Source organism: Anabrus simplex, chromosome X (genome assembly GCF_040414725.1).
Source record: "Anabrus simplex isolate iqAnaSimp1 chromosome X, ASM4041472v1, whole genome shotgun sequence".
NCBI classification, from domain to species: Eukaryota; Metazoa; Arthropoda; class Insecta; order Orthoptera; family Tettigoniidae; genus Anabrus; species Anabrus simplex.
In genome coordinates, this window is record NC_090279.1 from 183,697,076 (window position 1) to 183,719,589 (window position 22,514).

The 22,514-nt window shown below is 38.8% G+C and overlaps 1 protein-coding gene across 5 annotated transcripts in view; it reads left to right on the top strand.

Moving 5' to 3' along the window:
* Window positions 1-22,514, top strand: part of POLDIP2 (DNA polymerase delta interacting protein 2) — a 57,164-nt gene that overhangs the window by 12,386 nt on the left and 22,264 nt on the right. For 3 of the 5 annotated variants that reach the window (XM_067159203.2, XM_067159201.2, XM_068230999.1), the window contains one exon: window positions 14,283-14,385. In XM_067159203.2, the coding sequence (XP_067015304.1) occupies window positions 14,283-14,385 (103 nt within the window). Of the gene's footprint in view, window positions 1-14,264; window positions 14,386-22,514 lie in introns of all 5 variants that reach the window. The other 2 variants (XM_067159200.2, XM_067159202.2) reach the window with 1 other exon arrangement.

A 22,514-nucleotide genomic window follows, 5' to 3' on the forward strand; every position in this document is an offset into this window, starting at 1 on the left:
TTTCACGAAATTTGGAATTCCTTATGACAGAGCTATGTACATGCAGATAATTACATAATTGTTTCACATTTCCTTAGTAATTTAGTTCCGTGTGATAAGAGTTCGAAGCACTCTTTGAGACGGGGACTCAAGTCACACTCCTGGCAGCAGTACACTGACATCTTCTTTTCGCCGTGTTTTGAACACAGGATACAATGTCTCTGAGGTTTGGATTTCCAACTCTTGGGTGCTAATTTCCTGATAAAATATCTTTCCTGCAACCTTGGAACTGTATTATCTGATGCGCGCCGGCCTTGAATATTTCTTTCCCCTCCCGAGTGAGCGTATTTTGTAAACAAACCTTTCACCAGCTGAACCCGACAAGGTTATTGCTCATTATTTGTCTCTGTGACCTGTGTGAGTATTATTAGAGAATTTAGTAATCAGAATTCACCGTTGAAAACTTCTCTGTGACCTGTATAATTATCTATAGCCTCTTACACGAAATTTCCAAGTACTGTTTCCTCCTCATCGTCACTCTGCTACATCATCTATTTCATTATCACTGCTGCTTATACTGTCACTACTATTTCCGACTAAACTTTCATCTGAATTATACAATATTTCAAGCACATTACTGTCAGTCAAACCACGGCTGAGCGCGGCGCGTCACACGGACTGATGAAACTGCAGCGAGACCGAAAGCAACAGGACGAAACTGAATGAGGGGAATAACATTTATGACGAAACAAACCAACTCGATACATATTTCAGATAAAAGGTCGAGACAAAGTCTTTCAAACAAGATGTGTGTTGTGTTTGAGTCATCAGTCTATAGACTGGTTTGATGCAGCCCTCCATGCCACCCTATCCTGTGCTAACCTTTTCATTTCTACGTAACTATTGCATCCTACATCTGCTCTAATCTGTTTGTCATATTCATACCTTGGTCTACCCCTACCGTTCTTACCACCTACACTTCCTTCAAAAACCAACTGAACAAGTCCTGGGTGTCTTAAGATGTGTCCTATCATTCTATCTCTTCTTCTCGTCAAATTAAGCCAAATTGATCTCCTCTCACCAATTCGATTCAGTATCTCTTCATTCGTGATTCGATCTATCCATCTCACCTTCAGCATTCTTCTGTAACACCACATTTCAAAAGCTTCTATTCTCTTTCTTTCTGAGCTAGTTATCGTCCATGTTTCACTTCCATACAATGCCACGCTCCACACAAAAGTCTTCAAAAACATCTCTCTAATTCCGATATCAATGTTTGAAGTGAGCATATTTCTTTTCTTAAGAAAGCTCTTCCTCGCTTGTGCTAGTCTGCATTTTATGTCCTCCTTACTTCTGCCATCGTTAGTTACTTTACTACCCAAGTAACAATATTCATCTACTTCCTTTAAGACTTCGTTTCCTAATCTAATATTTCCTACATCACCTGCCTTCGTTCGACTGCACTCCATTACTTTTGTTTTGGACTTATTTATTTTCATCTTGTACTCCTTACCCAAGACTTCATCCATACCATTCAGCAACTTCTCGAGATCTTCTGCAGTCTCAGATGAAATAACAATATCATCAGCAAATCTCAAGGTTTTGATTTCCTCTCCTTGGACTGTGATTCCCTTTCCAAATTTCTCTTTGATTTCCTTTACTGCCTGTTCTATGTAAACATTGAAAAGGAGAGGGGACAAACTGCAGCCTTGCCTCACTCCTTTCTGGATTGCTGCTTCTTTTTCAAAGCCCTCGATTCTTATCACTGCAGACTGATTTTTATACAGGTTGTAGATAATTCTTCGTTCTCGGTATCTGATCCCTATCATCCTCAGAATCATAAATAGCTTGTTCCAATCAACATTATCGAATGCCTTTTCTAGATCTACGAATGCCATGTACGTGGGCTTGTCCTTCTTGATTCGATCCTCTAAGATCAGACGTAAAGTCAGGATTGCTTCACGTGTTCCTACATTTCTCCTGAAGCCAAATTGATCTTCTCCCAACTCAGCTTCAACTTGTTTTTCCATTCTTCTGTAAATAATACGTGTTAAAATTTTGCAGGCATGAGATACTAAACTAATGGTGCGGTAGTTTTCACACCTGTCAGCACCGGCTTTCTTGGGAATAGGTATAACAACATTCTGCCGAAAATCGGATGGGACTTCTCCTGTCTCATACATCCTGCACGCTAAATGAAATAACCTTACCATGCTGGTTTCTCCTAAGGCAGTCAGTAGTTCAGAGGGAATATCATCAATTCCAGGTGCCTTGTTCCTATTTAGGTCACTCACAGTTCTGTCAAACTCTGACCTCAAAATTGGGTCTCCCATTTCATCAGCATCAACAGCCTCTTCATGTTCCAGAACCAAATTATCTACATCGTTACCTTGATACAACTGTTGGATATGCTCCTGCCATCTTTCTGCTTTGTCTTCTTTCCCTAGAAGTGGCTTTCCACCTGAGCTCTTAATATTCATGCACCTAGATTTCCTTTCTCCAAAGGTTTCCTTGATTTTCCTGTATGCAGCATCTACCTTTCCCAAGACCATACAGTCTTCGACGTCCTTGCAATTCTCCTTCAGCCATTCTTCCTTAGCTACCTTGCACTTTCTATCCACTTCATTCTTTAATCGCCTGTATTCTTTTCTGCCCTCTTCATTTCTAGCATTCTTGTATTTTCGTCGTTCATCAATCAGGTCTAGTATCTCCTGAGTTATCCACTGATTCTTAGTTGATCTTTTCTTCCTTCCTAACATTTCTTCAGCTGCCCTACTGACTTCATTTTTCATGACTATCCACTCTTCCTCTATTGTGTTTCCTTCAGCCTTTTCATTTATTCCTTGTGCAACATGTTCCTTGAAACAATCACTCACACCCTTTTCTTTCAACTTGTCTAGATCCCATCTTTTCGCATTCTTTCCTTTTTTCAATTTCTTCAACTTCAGATGGCATTTCATGACCAACAAGTTGTGGTCAGAGTCCACGTCTGCTCCTGGGAAAGTTTTGCAATCCAACACCTGGTTTCTGAATCTCTGCCTAATCATAATGAAGTCTATTTGATACCTTCCAGTGTCTCCAGGTCTCGTCCACGTATAAAGCCGCCGTTTGTGGTGTTTGAACCAAGTATTGGCAAGGACTAAATTATGATCAGTGCAGAATTCAACCAGCCGACTTCCTCTTTCATTCCTTTGTCCCAATCTGAATTCTCCTACTGTACTACCTTCTCTTCCTTGGCCTACCACTGCATTCCAGTCTCCCATCACAATTAGATTCTCGTCACCTTTTACATATTGAATTAAATCTTCTATCTCCTCATATATTCTTTCGATTTCATCATCATCCGCTGAACTAGTAGGCATATAGACCTGCACAATTGTGGTGGGCATTGGTTTGGTGTCTATCTTGACAACAATAATTCTTTCACTATGCTGGTCGTAGTAGCTTATCCGCTGCCCTATTTTCTTATTCATTATTAAACCAACTCCTGCATTTCCCCTGTTTGATTTCGTGTTGATAATTCGGTAGTCGCCTGACCAAAAATCCTGTTCTTCCTGCCAACGTACTTCACTTATACCAACTACATCTAACTTTAGCCTATCCATCTCCCTTTTCAGATTCTCTAACCTACCACAACGATTCAAACTTCTAACATTCCACGCTCCGACTCGCAGAATGTCAGTATCCATCTTCCTGATGATCGCCCCCTCTCGTGTAGTCCCCACCCGGAGATCCGAATGGGGGACTAGTTTACCTCCGGAATATTTTACCCGGGAGGAAGCCATCATCAGTACATCATTCATACAGAGAGAACTGCATGTCCTCGGGAGGTAGTTACGGCTGTAGTTTCCCGTTGCTTTCAGCCGTGTAGCAGTATCAACACAGCTAAGCCATGTTGAGTATTATTACAAGGCCGTATCAGTCAATCATCTAGACTGCCGCCTATCAAACAAGATATATACCATGAACAGCTGGTTCTCGTATCTTATGACAGAAAGCAGCACTAACTGATGCCTACACAGAGCGCTCGTGGAGAGTTACGAAAATATTACAAGCTGAGAAATAAAGACAAATATAATAAATAAACCGTACTCCGAATTTACAAATAGAGCAAAGAACATCACACGAAAAGACAAACTTCTCAGATCATCATTTTTTTATTTTATTCTGTGGGAAAGAATGAAGCAAACAGACTTTAAAGAAAACAAGAGATTAGTGCTCAGGCTTATCTGACAAATAATTATCCTTGCAAAAACAACTACATTATAACGATTTTTCAATTCTTATTTACAACACTGATAAACCCGAAAATGTCTTCTTGGAAACAAAACAATTTGCATATCAGTAACTCCAAGATTCTTTGCGCTATAGCCGTAAATGTGAAACCATGTATGGGTCTATACCACGTATAGAGGTCGGTGCTGAGGGGATAAGGAACATAGCCAAGTTCAACGGGTTTAACATAGAAATGTTCAATCAAATAATATGAAAAATTAGAAATGACAAATTTCAAAATTAATTCTGGAAAAACAAAACAAAAGTCTAAATTTGTCACTTTCACTTACAGTAATCCTAACATATATCAAATTTCTAACCCATTCATGAAACATGACTTCAAAATTTCGTTCAAAACACAAAACACCAACCAAAGCCTGTTCCTAAATCATAATAGCGTCAACTCCAACGAAGACCAATACTCAGGATCCTGGATTTACAAACTCACCCGCACGCAGTGTTTCGTCTCATACATAGAACAAACTGGACAAAGTTTCTCGGCAATGAGCGTACATATGAAAGAAACTGGACATGCCTACACGACCATGGAACAAGACTTAACTATACTAAAGAGAATTTAAAACAGGCAAATTGATGAATGAATACAAAAACATCCACATTTTCATAGACCAGTTTTTCAACAGAAACCACAACTTGAATGATTATACAGACTAAAAATCCTTTATACAATCAAATCCCACAATTATTAAAAATAAAAAAACCTGTTTCAAAACATCAATAAATCTCCATAGTAAAAGCTCCGCCCACCCCTCCCCAGTCGATACCCCTCTGCGTAACACACACAGGTACAACACGAGGTGCATGGAATTAGCCATTGCCGGTCAGACAGAAGAGAGGCGAGGGGGTGAGTTAAGAGCCAGCTCAACATCCCCATTTTATACTTCATTTCACATAAACTTCACAACTAAGACACGTTTTATTCGTTACAGACTCTCAATCCACCAATATCAACCCTTAAAAGAAGCAACAAGGCCACAACGACCATGGGAAGTCCCCTCGTCAAACCCACACAGCGACAGGTGGGAAGATTTTACATATTTTAATCTCCATAAAGCAACATTCAGACAACGGATCATACCATATCTTACGAAAAAGCTACCCAATTTTATTCCGAAAGTGACACTCAAGTCCATGAAGATTCCAGTGAGAGCATGCACATTGGATATTGCAGACTAAATAACCCAAACCAACCAATGTCATCACAAGTTTTTAAAGCATAACCATCATGGTTTTTTATCAAATGTACAATAATTGTAAACTTTTATCTGACCAAGGCAAGTGGAGTCCTGCTCAGCACAGCACCACTAGTAACAAGTATGATGTCATTGCAGTACAGTCAGCCAAGGACAACTGGACCACTAACCAAGAGTGACTACAATACTCAGACGTTAAGGCAGGTTTCTATTAGCAGCAATATGGTGGCGAACGCGGGCCATGCATGAGTTGGAAGTGATTGCGGTTACAAGTTTAAAATAATGATTGTGAAATAATTATTTCGAGTCTGCTTGTGATCGTACTTAGTATTACTTTATTCGGTTTACATTATATCACTAGCCAATAACAGAACTTAACCAGACTGTTAGGACAGAAACTATACTCCCCATTTTATTCTTTATTGAAACACTACATATACCTATCATATACCTGCTCTTCCAATTAAACAGACTCACAGGGATTTAGCTAAATCAGTCTCAAAGTTCTCAAGTTTCCCAAACAAACACAGAATGTCAAAAAACATCACAGGGTAAGTGTTGAGGCAACATATCATATAACCAGACCAACGAGCTAACGGTCTTTAATTTTGCACCAGTGATTCTATAATTCAGACAATGGATCATACCATATCTTGCCCCTTGCTTACGTGACCACTGGAAACATGGCGGACATTCGTTCAGTTAGTTTGTTAGGCAGCGCTTCCGTCTTTGTATATTATTCTAGCTCATTGAACCCGACTATCGGTATTTCCGTGCGCTGCAGAAACGTCACGGCACTAGTTCACATTCTTTCCGCGGATCCACTCGCCTTTTGGTCCACAGTTTTGGGCTCTGGGGGCCGACACTACCACCACCAGTCTGTATTGTGAGTTCATCTTGGACGTTCGAAATGGTATAAATAGTTCTGATGTTATAATACCGGTACTTAAAGAACTGTGCTGATCGGAACATAGTAATAATTAATAGCTAAGCTTTTCATAGGCTCAGAGGAAATAAGCAAGTAGAAAGCAGAGTTAATTCTATAACTGATTGTGTTGAGGAAGCAACAATGCTACAATGTGTAGAGTTTACTGCATATATAGTAGTGCAACGTCAGAAAAACCTAAAGAGTCCAAACTGCATTGTCGGCAGCCATGAAAATTGTTTTTCCAGTATCACACCAGGTAAATGCTGGGGACACAGTTGTTTCCTATCCCATTTTCAGTACAGCCTAAGCCACTGCAGAGTGCAGACGTGTTGAGGGGAGGGTCCCTGGAGTGGGAGAAGGGAATGCAGGAAGGTAGTGAGGAGTTTACTGTCAATGATTGGTGTGGAGCAATACAGGGTGATCATAGGAGGATGGCAGGGAAGAAAGAAGATAGAAGAAGCGAAACCAGGAGGGTGTGATATGGAAACGAAAGGAGAATTAATGCTATCAGCGGCGGTGATTATAATATTGCTATGGATTGGGGGGGGGGGGGTCGAGCTGAACCCAGGTCCGACTTCCAGTGGAAATATGAGCTGGGAAGACATGGAAGCAATCAGAAGAGTTGTAAAAGAGGTGGTCGTAGAAGTCTGCCCCTTTGAGCAACTCAAAAATATGATACAAGAGCAAACGAGGAAGTTTGAAAAAATGAAGGGATGGTTCCGAGAAAGGGCAGACGACACAACATCGCAAGTGAGGAAAAATGCCAAAGAAGTTGCAGCATTAAGGGAGAAAATAGGACGATTAGAAGAGGAGACGCTGAAACTGAAAGCTGAAGTGGAAACCAACACTCTAAATTGCTGGAAGAAATGCCTATTTATATATGGTGTGCCTGAGGAGAAGAGGGAGGACAAAGTGCTTACACAATTTATAAAGTAGTGGACCTAATTTATCGAAAAACTAAAATGAATTTTAGTGAAGTGGACATAGACGGTGTGCAGAGAGTGGGAAGAATTAGAGGCAACAGGCCTATCAAAGTACAGCTGTTTTCTACGTTGATGGATGATATTGTGGTTGGCAATGCGGGTAACATGCAGAGGGGAAAAAAATATGGATCAAGAGGGATGTGGGATTGAAGCGATCCGGAACGAAAAAATTCTGAGAAAACATATGATATGAGCTAGACATCAAGGGCTGAGAGCAGTTATCAGAGGACAAGAACTAGTGGTGTCATGCAGCAGATGGAGTAGAATCTGGTCTGTGAATAGATTGATGGAACTAGAAATGAAGAGAAAACAATACGAAGAAACAGAGAGAAGTGTAGCGATTAGTGGTGAAGATAGGCAAGTGAAAGATAGTGATATAGGAGAAGAGGGGGAAGGTAGTAATGTTAATACCAAAAGTATCAGTGTGCTGTGTGGAGAGAAACAGAGAGAGGTGCCAAGTGAAAATGCGATCATAAACACCGATAAGGAAGGATGCTATTTGTGTGTGAACTGTGATTGGTATGAATAGTGATTTGATGAATAAGTGCAAGTGGGAGGTAAGAGATTGGAGAGTATGGAAGTTTGAAGGTAATGGGGAAAAGTAATTAGTGGGTTATTTGATAGTGTTATTTGTTTGGAGGTTTGTTTATGATGGTATAAGGCTGAGAAAAGTGAATATTTAGTAATTAGTGTAATTAGTGTGTTGTTTATTGGATTTAGGAGTGAAGTATGGCAATTTTATGTGAATATGTGTTTGGTATGAACAGTGAATTGATGAAAGCTTGAAGGTAATTTGAAGGTTGAGAAAAGTAAAAAAATTGGTGTAATGATAGATGTATATGTTGGATGCTATTTGTAAGTTCGAAGGTAATGTGGAAAAGTAATTAGTGGGTTAATATTTGATAGTGTTATTTGTCTGGAGGTTTGTTTATGGTGGTATAAGAGTTTGAAACGTTGGACTGCCTTCTCATTGCACAATTGAGGGTAAGTTGGAACTCAAAATAGTGCAGTGCTTGTGTGGTGATTAAGTGTAGCGATGACATTAAGAAATTTAAATGGTAGAGGACTGCCCTGTGTAAACAGAAAAGTCAGCGCACTCAGCAGTAAACTTGATCTTGCCTGGGTTTGCTAGGAGTGGAATTGTGTTGACAGACTAGCTTACTCAGGCAGGCAAATCTGGGACATGGTTAATGTTGCGTAACATTGTCAAGTCAACTGGTTATCAGCATCTGTCGCTCATTGCCATTTAATTTTGCCTGTTTGTAAAATATGTGTGCCGGTAAGGAGTTGTGCAGGGCCATTTATCAACATCTGTTGTTCATATCAGGCTATAGGCTGGACATTGTTATTTTTCTCATTTATCAGATCAAATGGGTATTTGTTTACTGTAGGTCTGGAGAAAAAAAAATATATGTAACATCCCATTTTTTTCCAAAAGAACTGACTTGAATTGGTGTAACATTAAAACACTTGTGAATGACCAGTGGCAAATAGATGCTCATAATTACAACAACGTGAATATGGAGAACAAAATAAGCCTTCACTTTGTCTACTTGGTCCATCAGTTGAGTCATCTGCTGTTCTGATTTTCATATTTGGCGTCAAATAATAGAATGGTAACATTATTGATCTTACTACCTACTTTTATAATTTTCGGAGATGCTGAGGTGCCAGGATTTTACGAAACTAACGTTTTTTAGCACTTTCCGATGCCACTGCACTAAGCAGGGATTGAACCTGCCAACTTGGGCTCAGAAGGTTTCCATCCCCACTCAGCCAAGCCAGGCATTGTCAGTGTTGCAGGCAGATGAACAAAGTAGTTATTTAGTAAGCAGTCATCATTCGATAGGCATTAACATGGTCTAATACAGAGAGAAGCAGCGGTAATTTACTGCACTATGCAGGAGATGTCGGGGGAACAAATTGCTTGCAATCCATTGCTAGACTCAAGCCGTAGCAGCATGAGCTGTCTAATTATAGTAGCCACAAATTATTAGAGTTAATAATGAAGTTGGAAACTAATGTACTGTAGATCTTGCCTTTTGTTGAATCAGATGTTGAAAATGATGTCCGTCATTCTCGACACAAACGTTGGATTGGCATAAACAAGAATTTGAAACGTTTGGAGCTCTGCCTATGGTATTTCACGTATATGTTGTCCGATTTCAATTCTCTGGAGATTTAAAATAGACCCTGTTTCTTCCTGAGTAACTTTGTTTTGTATTGACTCAAAGGCATTGTAGCACCATGAAAACAACGCAGAATTTTGAAAACTGTTCTGTCATACGATTTCTTCTTCAGGAGAAATGTCTCTACTTGAAATATCATTTTTCCATCATCACCATACTGATAGTTAACGCAGATAACACCAATACTAATGCTACTATTCGCCAGAACCTTACTGACATAGAATAGCAGGTGATTGTAATAATCAGAACATCATACTAACTTCAGATACCTGGATGGATGGATGGATTTAATTAAAGAGTCTAGTAATTGATCTTAGAATATTTTAGGCATCACCTTGATGATGATGCTTGTTACTTAAAGGGGCCTAACATCTAAGTCATCGGCCCCTAATGGTGCGAAATGTAACGACAATTTAAAAGTTCAGAATCATCAGCTGGATGGATGGACGGACGGACGGTACTTATCGCTAGTAAAGTAGAACCATGGTATTCGTCATGTTGCGTACTAATCAAAAGTAGCGTAAACTCACTGTGTTCCACACATTATGTTATGGTACTACTCGCAAGTATTGTATGTCGCACAGGTAACTCAGACCTATGATGACGCCACTCATAAGCAATGCAAACCCATGGTGTTCCATACCTATAGTTCCGTTTTTATGAGTTTCGACTTGACAGTTACCCGGAAGTCAGCCGGTGGTGCCAAATTGCCATGAATACAAACAGTTGATTTATGATACACAACACGAACAGAAATGTAAATACTGGAATATAAGTCTTATTAATCGGTTATTCTTTGTAGCAACATACATGATTCACGTAATATCAATAATGCACAACACATTTAGGATAAGGCTACAAGATGTAAATATGTCAATGCTCGAACAGATAACCCGTGAGAAAATTAAATTTCTACTCACCATGTAGAAGATCTCGCGTTGCTGTTAGATTCAATTTCCCGTAACGAAGGAAATAATCCTACAAAGCGAATATACCACTCATTTCTCAGTCACTATCGGCATTGTCATCGTCTGTTGAGGTTTCACTCTCGCTTGACCCTAAAGAGATAATAAAGTCTTCAACATAATTGTCTGAACTACTTTATATCCGTTCCTTCTGGCTATCCACCACATAAACTGGGTACTGGGGCTTGTTTTGTTTCAAGAGATGCATAAGATCCCCCTTCCCCATGTCATCGCGAACCGAAATATTGTGCTCCTTCAACCACTTAATCAACTCATTCTTTCTAGCGGCCATTGTTAGTGCTTTGTCAAGAATGACTCTCTAACATTACAAACAATTTCCCGGGCCCGGCTCCTTAGTGGGTACCTTGTCCGAAGGGCTTTCTTCTCTTGGGAGTTTCATCCTTAAATGTAGGCATCGACATGACAGAACATCAAATTCACACACGGGCCTAAAATTAACCTACTATATAACTACCAAACGAAATGTTAAACTAAGCTACTATATAAAATAGATACCTGTTACACACTATTTACTACATATAACGCGCTATACTATTAAAAATACTAAACAATACATTTATAAACTCTACGTTGCAAAATATAAACGAACAACAACCTAGCACAAAGACCGCGAAAAGAACTGAGCACAATACAACACACAGCTGATAGCACGTGGTTACAGTAAACAACAAATCGACAACACTGTTAACCGCAACTGGAGTCTAACACGCTCTATCAGAGCGATCGGCTGTCTATGATTGGCTGTTGATTAATTCACTTACCCTCTGCCAAAAGGCAGCGCTCAAACGTCAAGTCGAAACTCATAATAACTGAACTATAGTTGTACTAATCACGGATACTGGAAACCCATAGTGAACCACACTCTGTTGCTACTAATCACAAACCTATTGTGTACCTAACATAGTGATACTTCTCACAATTAAAGGCGACCCATGGTGTTCCCTGCGTAACGGTACTAATCACAAGTAGTTTCATGTTACTAATACAATCAGCCCTTGGTCACCCCTTTTATCACCTCTTACGACAGGCAGGGGATACCATGGGTGTATTCTTCGTTTGCATCCCCCACCCTCAGGGGGTAGGCATTACCTTCGTCACAGTTTTACTTTTAACTTCATCATCTCCATTTTGCTCCTTTTTCAACCATCTTCTCCCTCATTGGACAGCTATTTCCTTCAAAAGTCCTTGCTGGTAACGTCCCACTCCCTTCTTTTTATCAACTCCCAATCCACCCATCAAAGCTCAAGATTAATCCTTGTACTCCCCTTTAACCACTGAGTTACATACCTCTCAGATGTCATTAGTTTCCCCAGTTGTACTTCTTAAAACATTAATCGCTACCACACCAAATGTTTTACAAACATTCTTCTCAACTCTATTTGGGGTGGGAGACCATTCCAAAGTTACTCGCCGGGCTGAGTGGCTCAGACGGTAGAGGAGCTGGCCTTCTGACCCCAACTTGGCAGGTTCAATCCTGGCTCAGTTCACAGTGGTATTTGAAGGTGCTCAAATACGTCAGCCTCATGTCGGTAGATTTCCCGGCACGTAAAAGAACTGTAAAAGTAGTTAGTGGGACCTAAAGCAAATATTATTATTATTATTATTATTATTATTATTAAAGTTCCTACCCTCCTGCAGATTTCAAACAGGCTGTTAGGAAAAGGCTTATAAATAAGCAGTATGAGAAGGTTACTATAACGTGTGTGCGTGCAGTAAATTAGGTACAGGCTGTCGCCTAAGAGATGTAGATATGTATAAAAAATATAAATAATGTAAGTGATGACAGTTTACCTGTGATATGTTATATTTATGTTAGAGTGATAACATAACACTGTAGTGTATATAAAAATAGTTCTTTTGTATTGTTATTCCTAATGTATATTATTCAAATAAAGTGAAACAAAAAACCTACTTGCTAGTGTTGCAAACCTTGACCTTCATAACAGAGAAAGCTTTCTGCGCTGTTTGTAAGAAGGAACAGTGACAACCCTTAGAATGTGACCGTACCATTACTGTGCATGCATGTTTTAAAGAGCTCTCGAAGTTGAGGTGGTGCTGGAAGAGGAAACAATTTTGATGTCACTCCGAAGGCAATGCTGCCAACTGTAGAACAAACTCGCTGGAGAGGCTTGATATTTTTATCTAGCAATGAAAACAAGTTTGAAACTGAGAAAAATAACTGTTAGGAAACAATTAGAACAAGTATCATTATGACTGCTTGTTTCCAGCAGGACTATGACCTATTAAGAAAAGATTTTAAAAATACTTACGTAGCAGGACTTCATTCACTAGCACATGTCCTCTGAGGCCAGATCATCTTCAGGATCAGAATCATCATTCGTATTGACAATGCTGCTCCCATGATTGAAACTTATATAGAGTTCCTGTGAGTCTCGTCCAGATATCTTCTTCATTCAGGACACTTATGCCCATGTGAACTCTGGCTCTCCTCACTCGCACTATAATAATCTTTCTCTAGTTGCCATTGAATGTGTGGCAATTTACTTTAAAAGGAGTTTTGGGACCTTCTAAACATCCAGGAAGAACCTCTGCTATTTCATTGTCAGTCCAGTGCAATCTTCAGAATCTAAATACCTTGCAGGAATGTTGTATTCAGTTATATTACACGTGTGCACCAAGCAAACAATACACATTGAGTGTCGCGATAGGATTGTCAGCACTATCCTCAAATCGTAGGGGTCTTTAAAACGTGTGCGTACAGTAAGTTGTTAAAGGTTATAAACTTCATTATTGGTTCCGTATTGAATTAAGATTACCTATAAAATGAAATACAAAGTTTAATCCACTTAGTCAATACTATACAGTAATTGCAATGTTTATAAATACATTACAATATATTAACAAGGTACTAGTTTCAACCCTGTATGGGTCACCATCAGCCTAACTAAGATACTTATGGACATGCCGAAGTCCTAAGACAGAATTACATGGTGGAAATGAAATTTAAAAGAATGAACTGAGTATGTGATGCGATGATGTACATATAAAATGGTGGATTTATGAGCTGTTATAGATGAAATAATGTTATGCTTATCAGCGACAAATAAAATTTTAGGATTTACGTCACATACAATTATTACAATAATGAATAAAATACGCCCTAGTTGGCGAATGCTCTAGAATTGCACTTTAAAAACGTAATATGCCGGTTGAAACGCAAGGTCCAAATGCTTCTATTGAGTTCTTCTCTTAGCTTCTCTTAGTTACACTCCACCGGTAAGGTTGTTCACATTGCGCGCAAGGTTCTATTGGTTCCAACTTGGATTGGGAATATTCCTCACAGTTCAGCAAGTATTTATTATATTACAAGAATTTCATATAGTTTTATCGACATTTAACTTCTGTATTAGATATATTGGACATCAAGTAAGAAAGATACCCTCTGCGCCAATGTTGAACTTTTTATTTCTCCACCTGAAGACGCACTCAGAATTCTAGTATCTTGTTAATATATTGTAATGTATTTATAAACATTGCAATTACTGTATAGTATTGAGTAGGTGGATTAAACTTTGTATTTTATTTTATACATACAGTAAGTGACCGTTTGCTATTGAAAATGTGTTATTAAACTTCTCTCCTACTCCCTGGTGATAGTATTCTAAAAATGATTGATCTCTCTGAGTGGTGGCTTTCAGGGAAGATTCTATGTTTATTTTGATCTCATTCTAAATGTGATTACTATGTAGGCCTATATATTTCCCCAGCAACCAAGAGGAGAGTAACTTCAACCATGTTGGGAAGGAGGTTAAAGGAAGAACGCACACCTTCTATCAGGTCCTGATCGACTCCAGGGACTGCCCATACATTGTATGTAGAAAAATCAGTTTTCTTGCTTCGTTTACTGATAAGGTGCTTGACCCTGTATATAGAGCAACTAGCAGTGATTAAACAATTGAGACTATAGTCACTAAGTGACTTAATTTCAGTATTCATACAGAATGAAAGCTGCCTCTTTTGCAGCATGCATGCACACATTATATTATTTTTAGCAGAAACAGAAAAATTATTGAAAAGCATCCCATTAGGTACTTCTTTCGGAGAGCTTGAGATGCCACAAAATTTTGTCTTCCACGAGTTGTTCTGTTAAATCTACCAACTGGCATTATTTCAGCAGCTTCAAATTCTCCCTGCTTGGGGGCTCAGATAGCCATTGATCTACCATTTAAATTCCTCAGCCTGGTAAAATTTGGTATCAGTTATCAGTATACAGCCAGTATGTGTATGTTGAAAACACAGCCTGAAGGGTGGTTCAGTCCTCAACAAGTCTGTTGTAGATGGCCTAGGTGTCACTTACGGGACACACGAGAGAAATGAGTGATTATGTTTCCCGTGGTTTTACCCCACTGAGCCTGAAGTTGCTATTGCAGTATCAATCTGCTAAGCCCTCTGACACACACCAACTGACCTTGTGAGTAGGGTGACCAACCGTTTTGTTAATGTCCCACGTGGGACGCCATTTGTCTCGCAATTGTTTTGTTTTCTACCTGAAAGAATTTTTGTGTTATTGTCATTGGTACCAACTTTCACAATACACAACTGTCCTGCCATGTAACTTCAAACATACTGTAACCCTTGCCAACAGTATGATCTTTGAAAGTGCATTGAAGCATTCAGGATGTACTGTACCTCCTGGCTTCCGAGTTACCGTTAGTCCATGATGTGTGTCTATTCTGTAACATGAAGTGTTAGACATGTTGTATTAACTGGTATTTTTCTTTAAGTTTTTGAGATATTTGAAATTGTTTCAGTGTCATAGTGATGACTGTACCTCTATTCATCACAATAAAGGAAGCCATCATTTAAATCCAAGAAGGCAAAAGGGGAAAATAAACATGTATATAATCCAAAGTGGTATACCAACACACCATACTTATCTCCTGATCAAAGTAATGTCCACGAGACGTTTTGTAAACTTTGCAAGAAGACATTCAGTCCTATATCTCATGGATGAAGGGTCTTCATCCCACAGACTGGAAAAGAAATTTTACATTAAAAAAGAGTGAAATGTAAAAGAAGGGAATGTAGCAACACAGTTATTACTAAAATGTAGCTGTGCCCCTTTTTTTTTTTTTTTTACTCCCTTGTCCCTCATTCCTTCCTTCAACAGTTGGTCACCTTACCTGTGAGTGACATTTTCACATCATTCATAACAGGGACTGACTGCACTAGCATCATTCCTACCTGTCACTTTCTTGATGACTGATTGATTGATTGATGCTTGTTGTTTAAAGGACCTAACATGTAGGTCATCGGCCCCTACTGGTACGAAAAGAGATGAAATGAAATGACAAATTTAAAAACCCAAAATCCTCCACTGACCACAATTCAGGATGGATTAAAACAATCAGTGGAACAGACCCCCCCCCCCCATTGCCTCACATGCACAGACGCTGGCGTAAAACAATAGCGTTACTGACCAAGAGACTCCTTATATAGCATGATACTGAATCGATGATGCTTGTAGTCGGAAGGAGTCCAAAATCCAAGTCATCGGCCCCTCATAATGGTAGTTATAGCTAGAAGGGAAACATGATATTTTTCATGTTGCGGTACTAATTAAGAGTAGCGTAGGCTCGCGGTATTCCACACATCATGGTACTACTCACAGGTATTGAAATTTACACATGTATTACAGACCTCCTGTGTTTGGCACATTGCGGCGCCATTGACAGTCAACTCAAACCTATGGTGTTCATCACCTAAGTGTGCTAACTACAGGGACTCGTACTATCCCATGGTGTTCCTCCTATAGTGGGTACTAATCATAGGCAAGCCAGAACCATGGGTTCCATCATCCCATGGTGTCGCTTATATAGTGCTACTAATCACAGATACTGTAAAAGCCGTCCTGCTCTCGTTTGCTACTAATCACAAACCTATTTGGTACCTAACATAGTGGTACTATGCGCAAGGAAAAGCAACCCATGGTGTTCCCCGCATAGTGGTACTAATCACAAGGAGTTTCATGGTTCTAATATAATCATCCCTTGGTCGCCCCTTTTATTCGCCTCTTACGACAAACAGGGAATACCGTGGGTGTATTCTTCGTCTGCGTCCCCCACCCACAGTGGATTGTGTGTTTGGTCCGCGAGAGGTATTTTATTTCCCTCAAGTCTGCCGGCAAGCTGGTTAGGACCCCCCTATCCGCCACCTGGGAGTATCACCTCTTCCCCTGCTACGCCAGCGTAGGATGAGAATAAGGCAGCAGGTCCAGCCCATAACAGAAGACAGAGTTGGTCATACTGATGAATAATTTGAAAAAAAAAAATTAATATCTTGCACCGTTGTTATTTTATCACCTGCTCAAGTTAACCAATCAAATTGCTTTGCAGGCGAATTCAAATGGGCTTTGCGATGCGGTGTGGCTTAACACCGGCTTGAGAGCACCAGTCAATTACAAGATATTAGAATCATTCCGTATTGACGGTTTTCACTTTACAAAGGAAAATTTAATGTGTCCTATTCAATACATAACATAACATAACATAACTCTATCATTAGATGGAATAATAAAAGTCAAACATGTTTCGACTCATTTGAGCCATCTTCAGTGAGGAAAGGGGGTTAAAGTTATTTACATAATAGAAGCTAAAAATGTGCCAAAAACATAATGAGGAAACAAATGAAAAAACAAGAGAGACATGGTGGAAAATAAAAAACAATTCAATATGTATACATCTCCATCATTAGATGGAGCAACAGACAACTCGCTTGAGACATCCTCAGTGAAAAAAATTGACATTTTTATATAATTGAAGCTAAGAAAACAATGAGATAAGACGGAAACGAATAATAAGTGTTTTAGTGGTAGTTTCGGTCTTGCTAGAAACCATCGGTCAACATCATAAAGTTAAGGCTTTTGCTCGTTCAACTTTCAAAGATCCATAATGAAAACAAACAAACATCTCAACACTTCCCCATCAACATTATTCTGTTCACACTTATTTCAACTGAACTGAATTCAAGAAGATTCTCCAAGTGTTATTGTAAGTGTTTAACCTAGTCTTTTAATGAAGTGCATTCTTCAAATTAGAAGAAAACGTTGAGAACAGTTCGAACTTACACTAGGACAAATACGATCATAATGAGCATTTATCTGTCAACAGCACACCCTTATTTTATAAATTTTATCTATTATAATTTATGTCTGGCATTAACTTTATGATATTGACTGATGATGGTCTCTAGCAAGACCGAAACTAGTTTCAATTATATGTAACTTTTTTAGATTACAATAAATGAGTATTGAAATAGGTGGAAACCTTTTAGCTCTTGTTTTACATTTAAAATTAAAATTGACAATATACAGGATGTAAAAGATATTAGCATTTTTTATTACCATATGGTGATTTCACTTGGAAATTGTGTATTAAATGTAAAGCGAGTTCCGTAGTCTAAGGGTAGCAAGCCTGTCTTGTATTAGGAGGCCTCGGGTTCTGTTCTTGGCCAAGTAAGGCATTTTTACTTGGATTGAGAGCTGGCTCAAGGTGCACTCTGCCTGCATGTGAACAAGTGAGTAGCTATCTGATGGCAGGATAGCAGCTCCAGCCTAGAAAGTCATGAATAACAGCCAAGAGGGTTCATCGCACCAACCACACATCACTTTGTAATCAGTATATCTCCAGCAGTGGCTTGGCAGGCCAAGATCCATCAGGGCTGCAGTGCAGTGTGGTGTTTTTCTCTTTTTTGAAACTTACTACTAAGCACTTGGTGACACCCTACACATATGGGATGTTGTTAGTATGTACAATATTGTATGAAGGGAGTTCATTATATAATGCAACACTTTTTTTTTCCTTTCTAAAAGCAGGTTGGTTTTATTGAAGAGTCAAATACACTGCGTTATTCTACAATCCTTGTACTGCAATACCCTACTGTTCAGTGCTACAGCCTTACGCCGCCGTAATGTGAGGGCCTGTATGCCTGAGAGGTACCATTCGACTGGTCGATGTAAGAACCAACGTCGTACTGCATCGATAACTTCCTAATCATCCACATAGTGCTTCCAATGGAGTGAATCCTTCACTGTGCCAAACAGCTGGAAATCAGAAGGCGCGAGATCCGGGCTGTAGGGTGGATAGGGAAAAACAGTCCACTGAAATTTTGTGAGGTCTTGCGTTGTCATGGAGAAGGCTCACCGTACTTTTGTCCACTGCCAGGTCTCCATAGACATTATGCAAGTGTTTATGAATATCTGTGATTCCCTGGTTTTCCGCCAGAAGAAACTCAATTAACTGCTCTCTGTTTGGTATACACCTCTGTTACAGACGCCATTTTCAAGGCTAGTTATAGCACTGCCAAGTATCTGAAATTCATGAAATTCTATGAGACAAAGCGGGAATATTCAAAGTTGTCCCAAACAAAATTCCAATTTTTAAAAACTGAAATTGGCTTAGAAATACAAGGTGATGCATAAAAAATTGTATACGAATCTTGGGAACTAGGGCGCACATTAAGTAAAACTTTCTAGAGAATAATATTAAGGTCTATGAATACATATTGAATGCCACTCGTATAATGGTATTTATTCTTAACAGTTTTCATTAAAATGGGTTATATTTCCTGTAAGAGCAGCTTACTGACCCAGAACAAGTGTACAGTATGACTCGTAATTTCAAAACCACCATAACTCCATTTTATTTCTGTTAAGCAGGGAAAGAAATACAAAGAAAAGGTGCCACTTTCTTAGGAAAGGACAACATTTTTGATCACCTGGCTGAATGGCTCAGACTGAACCCAAGTTGAAGGTGCTGAAATATATCGGCCTTGTGTTGGTATATTCACCAGCATGAAAAAATAACCCCTACAGGACTAATTGCAGCAACTTGGCACATCTGAAGACTGTAACACTAGTTAGTGTGACAAATTCATTTTCTGTGTACTGTAGTAGAACAAGATACACTTGAAGGTCACACAAAAGACTAGTGTTAAGAACTGAGCACAAAATTACATGGTCGCTTGAGATTCCCATTCTCCCTCAATATTCAGCATAAAACGGTTAAACTTACTCCAATAATAGTATATGAACCCTGCATTTATGTTCCTGGAATTTTAAGTGATTTTTTAAACATGTGTAATGGTTTCTAGTTACATTTTTCTCAAACTATTAAATCTCTAGATATAATATTTGATGTGGGTATCCATAGGGTTTGTATCTACATTGTATATGAACTATATTTTGTTGAGTGAAATGAAGTGTGATAAAGTATTATATGTTCCAAAATTATTACCAAAAATATGTCAAGTATACACAATTGAAGGGCTTATTTCCAAAGCGATGTAACTCCACTTTTTTTGGATTTCAAGGTGAACATGCAGATATATTCCCACAGTAGTAATTAATCATGTGGAAAAATATTTATTTCCTAAGTGCATCCATCACCTTTCTGTGTTAAATTATTCAATTGGCAGTGCAAATTGTCATGTATCATAAAGCAAAATATTTGAAAGTTTTAGCACCTGCAAAGTAACCTAGCCTACACTGTTCCACATAATTCGCATTTCGAACTTCGAACCCCTCTTAACACTTTGCAAGCAGATGCTTTTTTGACTCTGAGCGGATTATTTTTTTCTGAATTTTAAAATATGGAGGCCTAGAATATATTTTTCATGTACTAAATTTAATTATACCACAGCCGTATTATGCTTATCTGTTGGTACTCGAAGGTTGAACAGCATCTGTTGGTTGTAAAGTTGAATTTTCTTATCTAATGTCCTTACATTTAGTGCAATGACATTACGAGCCACTGCAATTTACGTATATATACTATACCATCTTTCTACAAAACACGACACTTTTGTGGCATTTTAGAAATGTCGTGAAGTGTGGTACACCTCAGGGCATCTATCAGGATGCAGAAAGGGCTTCTGACTGCAGGTTTAGCAGCAGTAAATTGTTTACTTGCGAAGCTCTCTCTTTTTTTTTTTTACATGACGCAAGCTGTGGAACCTTTCTCCTTCCTAGCCAGAAAGTGAGATAATCCATTCAGGCGTTCTTCTGGGGAACCAAGAGAGGGCCTTCCCCGTTTGGAATACTCCTCCTTTTGCTTGGAGTTCACCCGTTCGAGGACCAAGGACTTAACAAGGCGTTGCCTGAACTTTCTATGTGCAATTGGTTTGGAGTTACATTTTTTCTGGGCCATGATAAAGAGCAGATATGAGTTGACAATGCTTATCTCAGGGAGTCAGAAGAACATTTTTCTATACCACTTTATTGACCTATGCATGAAGTGGTAAGTAAGAGGCTATATAGTTATCACTATGATCCACACCACCCATGTGTTTTGTGTAGTCTACAATCATATTGGGGGCTTGTTTTTTTGGTATTTTAAGGGGACTGATGTAACGTCTGTCTTTGACTCTTTGTGGCTAGTGTTCAACATGAAAACTGTCCTTTTATCTTTCCATGCCAGAGCAAGTTTAGATTCTTTACGAAAAGAAATTGTGTCCCCTTGTTTCATCTTGCTCCGATTGTTCTTATGGGATGGCATGACTGTACCTGTTGTTAGTGTATCAGCTAATTGTGGCGACGTATAATACCTGTCAGTATATACGTGATAGCCAGACGGAGGGTTCTTGGGATCTTTGGTGAGAGAAGGAGCGAGAGCAGTAACAACCCAAGTGGTTTTTAGAAGATCTGAACTAGTTTCCTCATTACCAGTGCAAGATTTGAAATGGTACACAAACCCATTACTACTATCAGACAGAACAGACATTTTGAGTCCAAATTTTGTGGGCTTCATTGGGTTGTAAACTTTAAATGAAACTCTCCCCTTGAAGGTTATCGTACTCTCGTCAGTAGAATTTAAAAAAAAAAAAAAAGAATTTAATTTTTTGTCCGTATTGAACTGAGAAGGATGATAGGAAAAACTTAAAACGGTCCACCTTTTCAATACAAAAAGTTATATTTTATTTATAACATGTATTTGTACTTGGAACTAGTTTCGACGCTGTGTTTGCGTCATCATCAGCCAAAATGGGAAACAGGCAAGCATGTAGGCATTTATGTTACACAAGGCGTTACATTAAACAATACACATCTTACAAGGAGATAAAAACAGGGACGAATATAGGAAACAAATGAATCGTTGAGAAAACAAAAGTTATACAAATTAAAAATAACCTTAACCACACATCTTGCAGTGCGAAAGTGTTCTTCTTGAATGATTCCTGAATGTAAAACACACGCGCATACATTTCTGAGGAGCCAGCAGGCAGGACAAAGTAAAGTGAAACCTTAAGAGTTCTTCTGAGAAGAGTTCATCATTTTTCTATGTTCCGACTAACTAATGAAGTCTCCCTTGAGTTCCTGATAAACATACACAACAGGAAAATTAAACAATACACATCTTACAAGGAGATAAAAAAAAAAAAAAAAAAATTATACATATTAAAAATAACCTTAACCACATATCTTGTAGTGCGAAAATATTCGTCTTGAATGATTCCTGAATACAAAACACACGCGCACACATTTCTGAAGAGCCAGGAGGCAGGAAAAAGTAAAGTGAAACCTTAAGAGTTCTTCTGAGAAGAGTTCATCATTTTTTCTATGTTCCGACTAACTAATGAAGTCTCCCTTGAGTTCCTGATAAACATACACAACAGGAAATTCTCCTTCACTCTCAACAATAGCTATAAAGATCAACGGTAAATTTCATTTTAAATATTGTGTAGAGACGTGAAAGCATGATCTTGAATATAATATAACTCCTTCATTTAACCCAATTTTTTACACAAGGTGTTATATTAAACAATACACATCTTACGAGGAGATAAAAACAGGGACGAATGTAGAAACAAATGCATTTTTGAGAAAGCAAAAATTATACATATTAAAAATAAGCTTAACCACACAACTTGCAGTGCGAAAATATTTGCCTTGAATGAATCCTGAATACAAGACGCACGCACACACTTTTTAAAGAGCCAGCAGG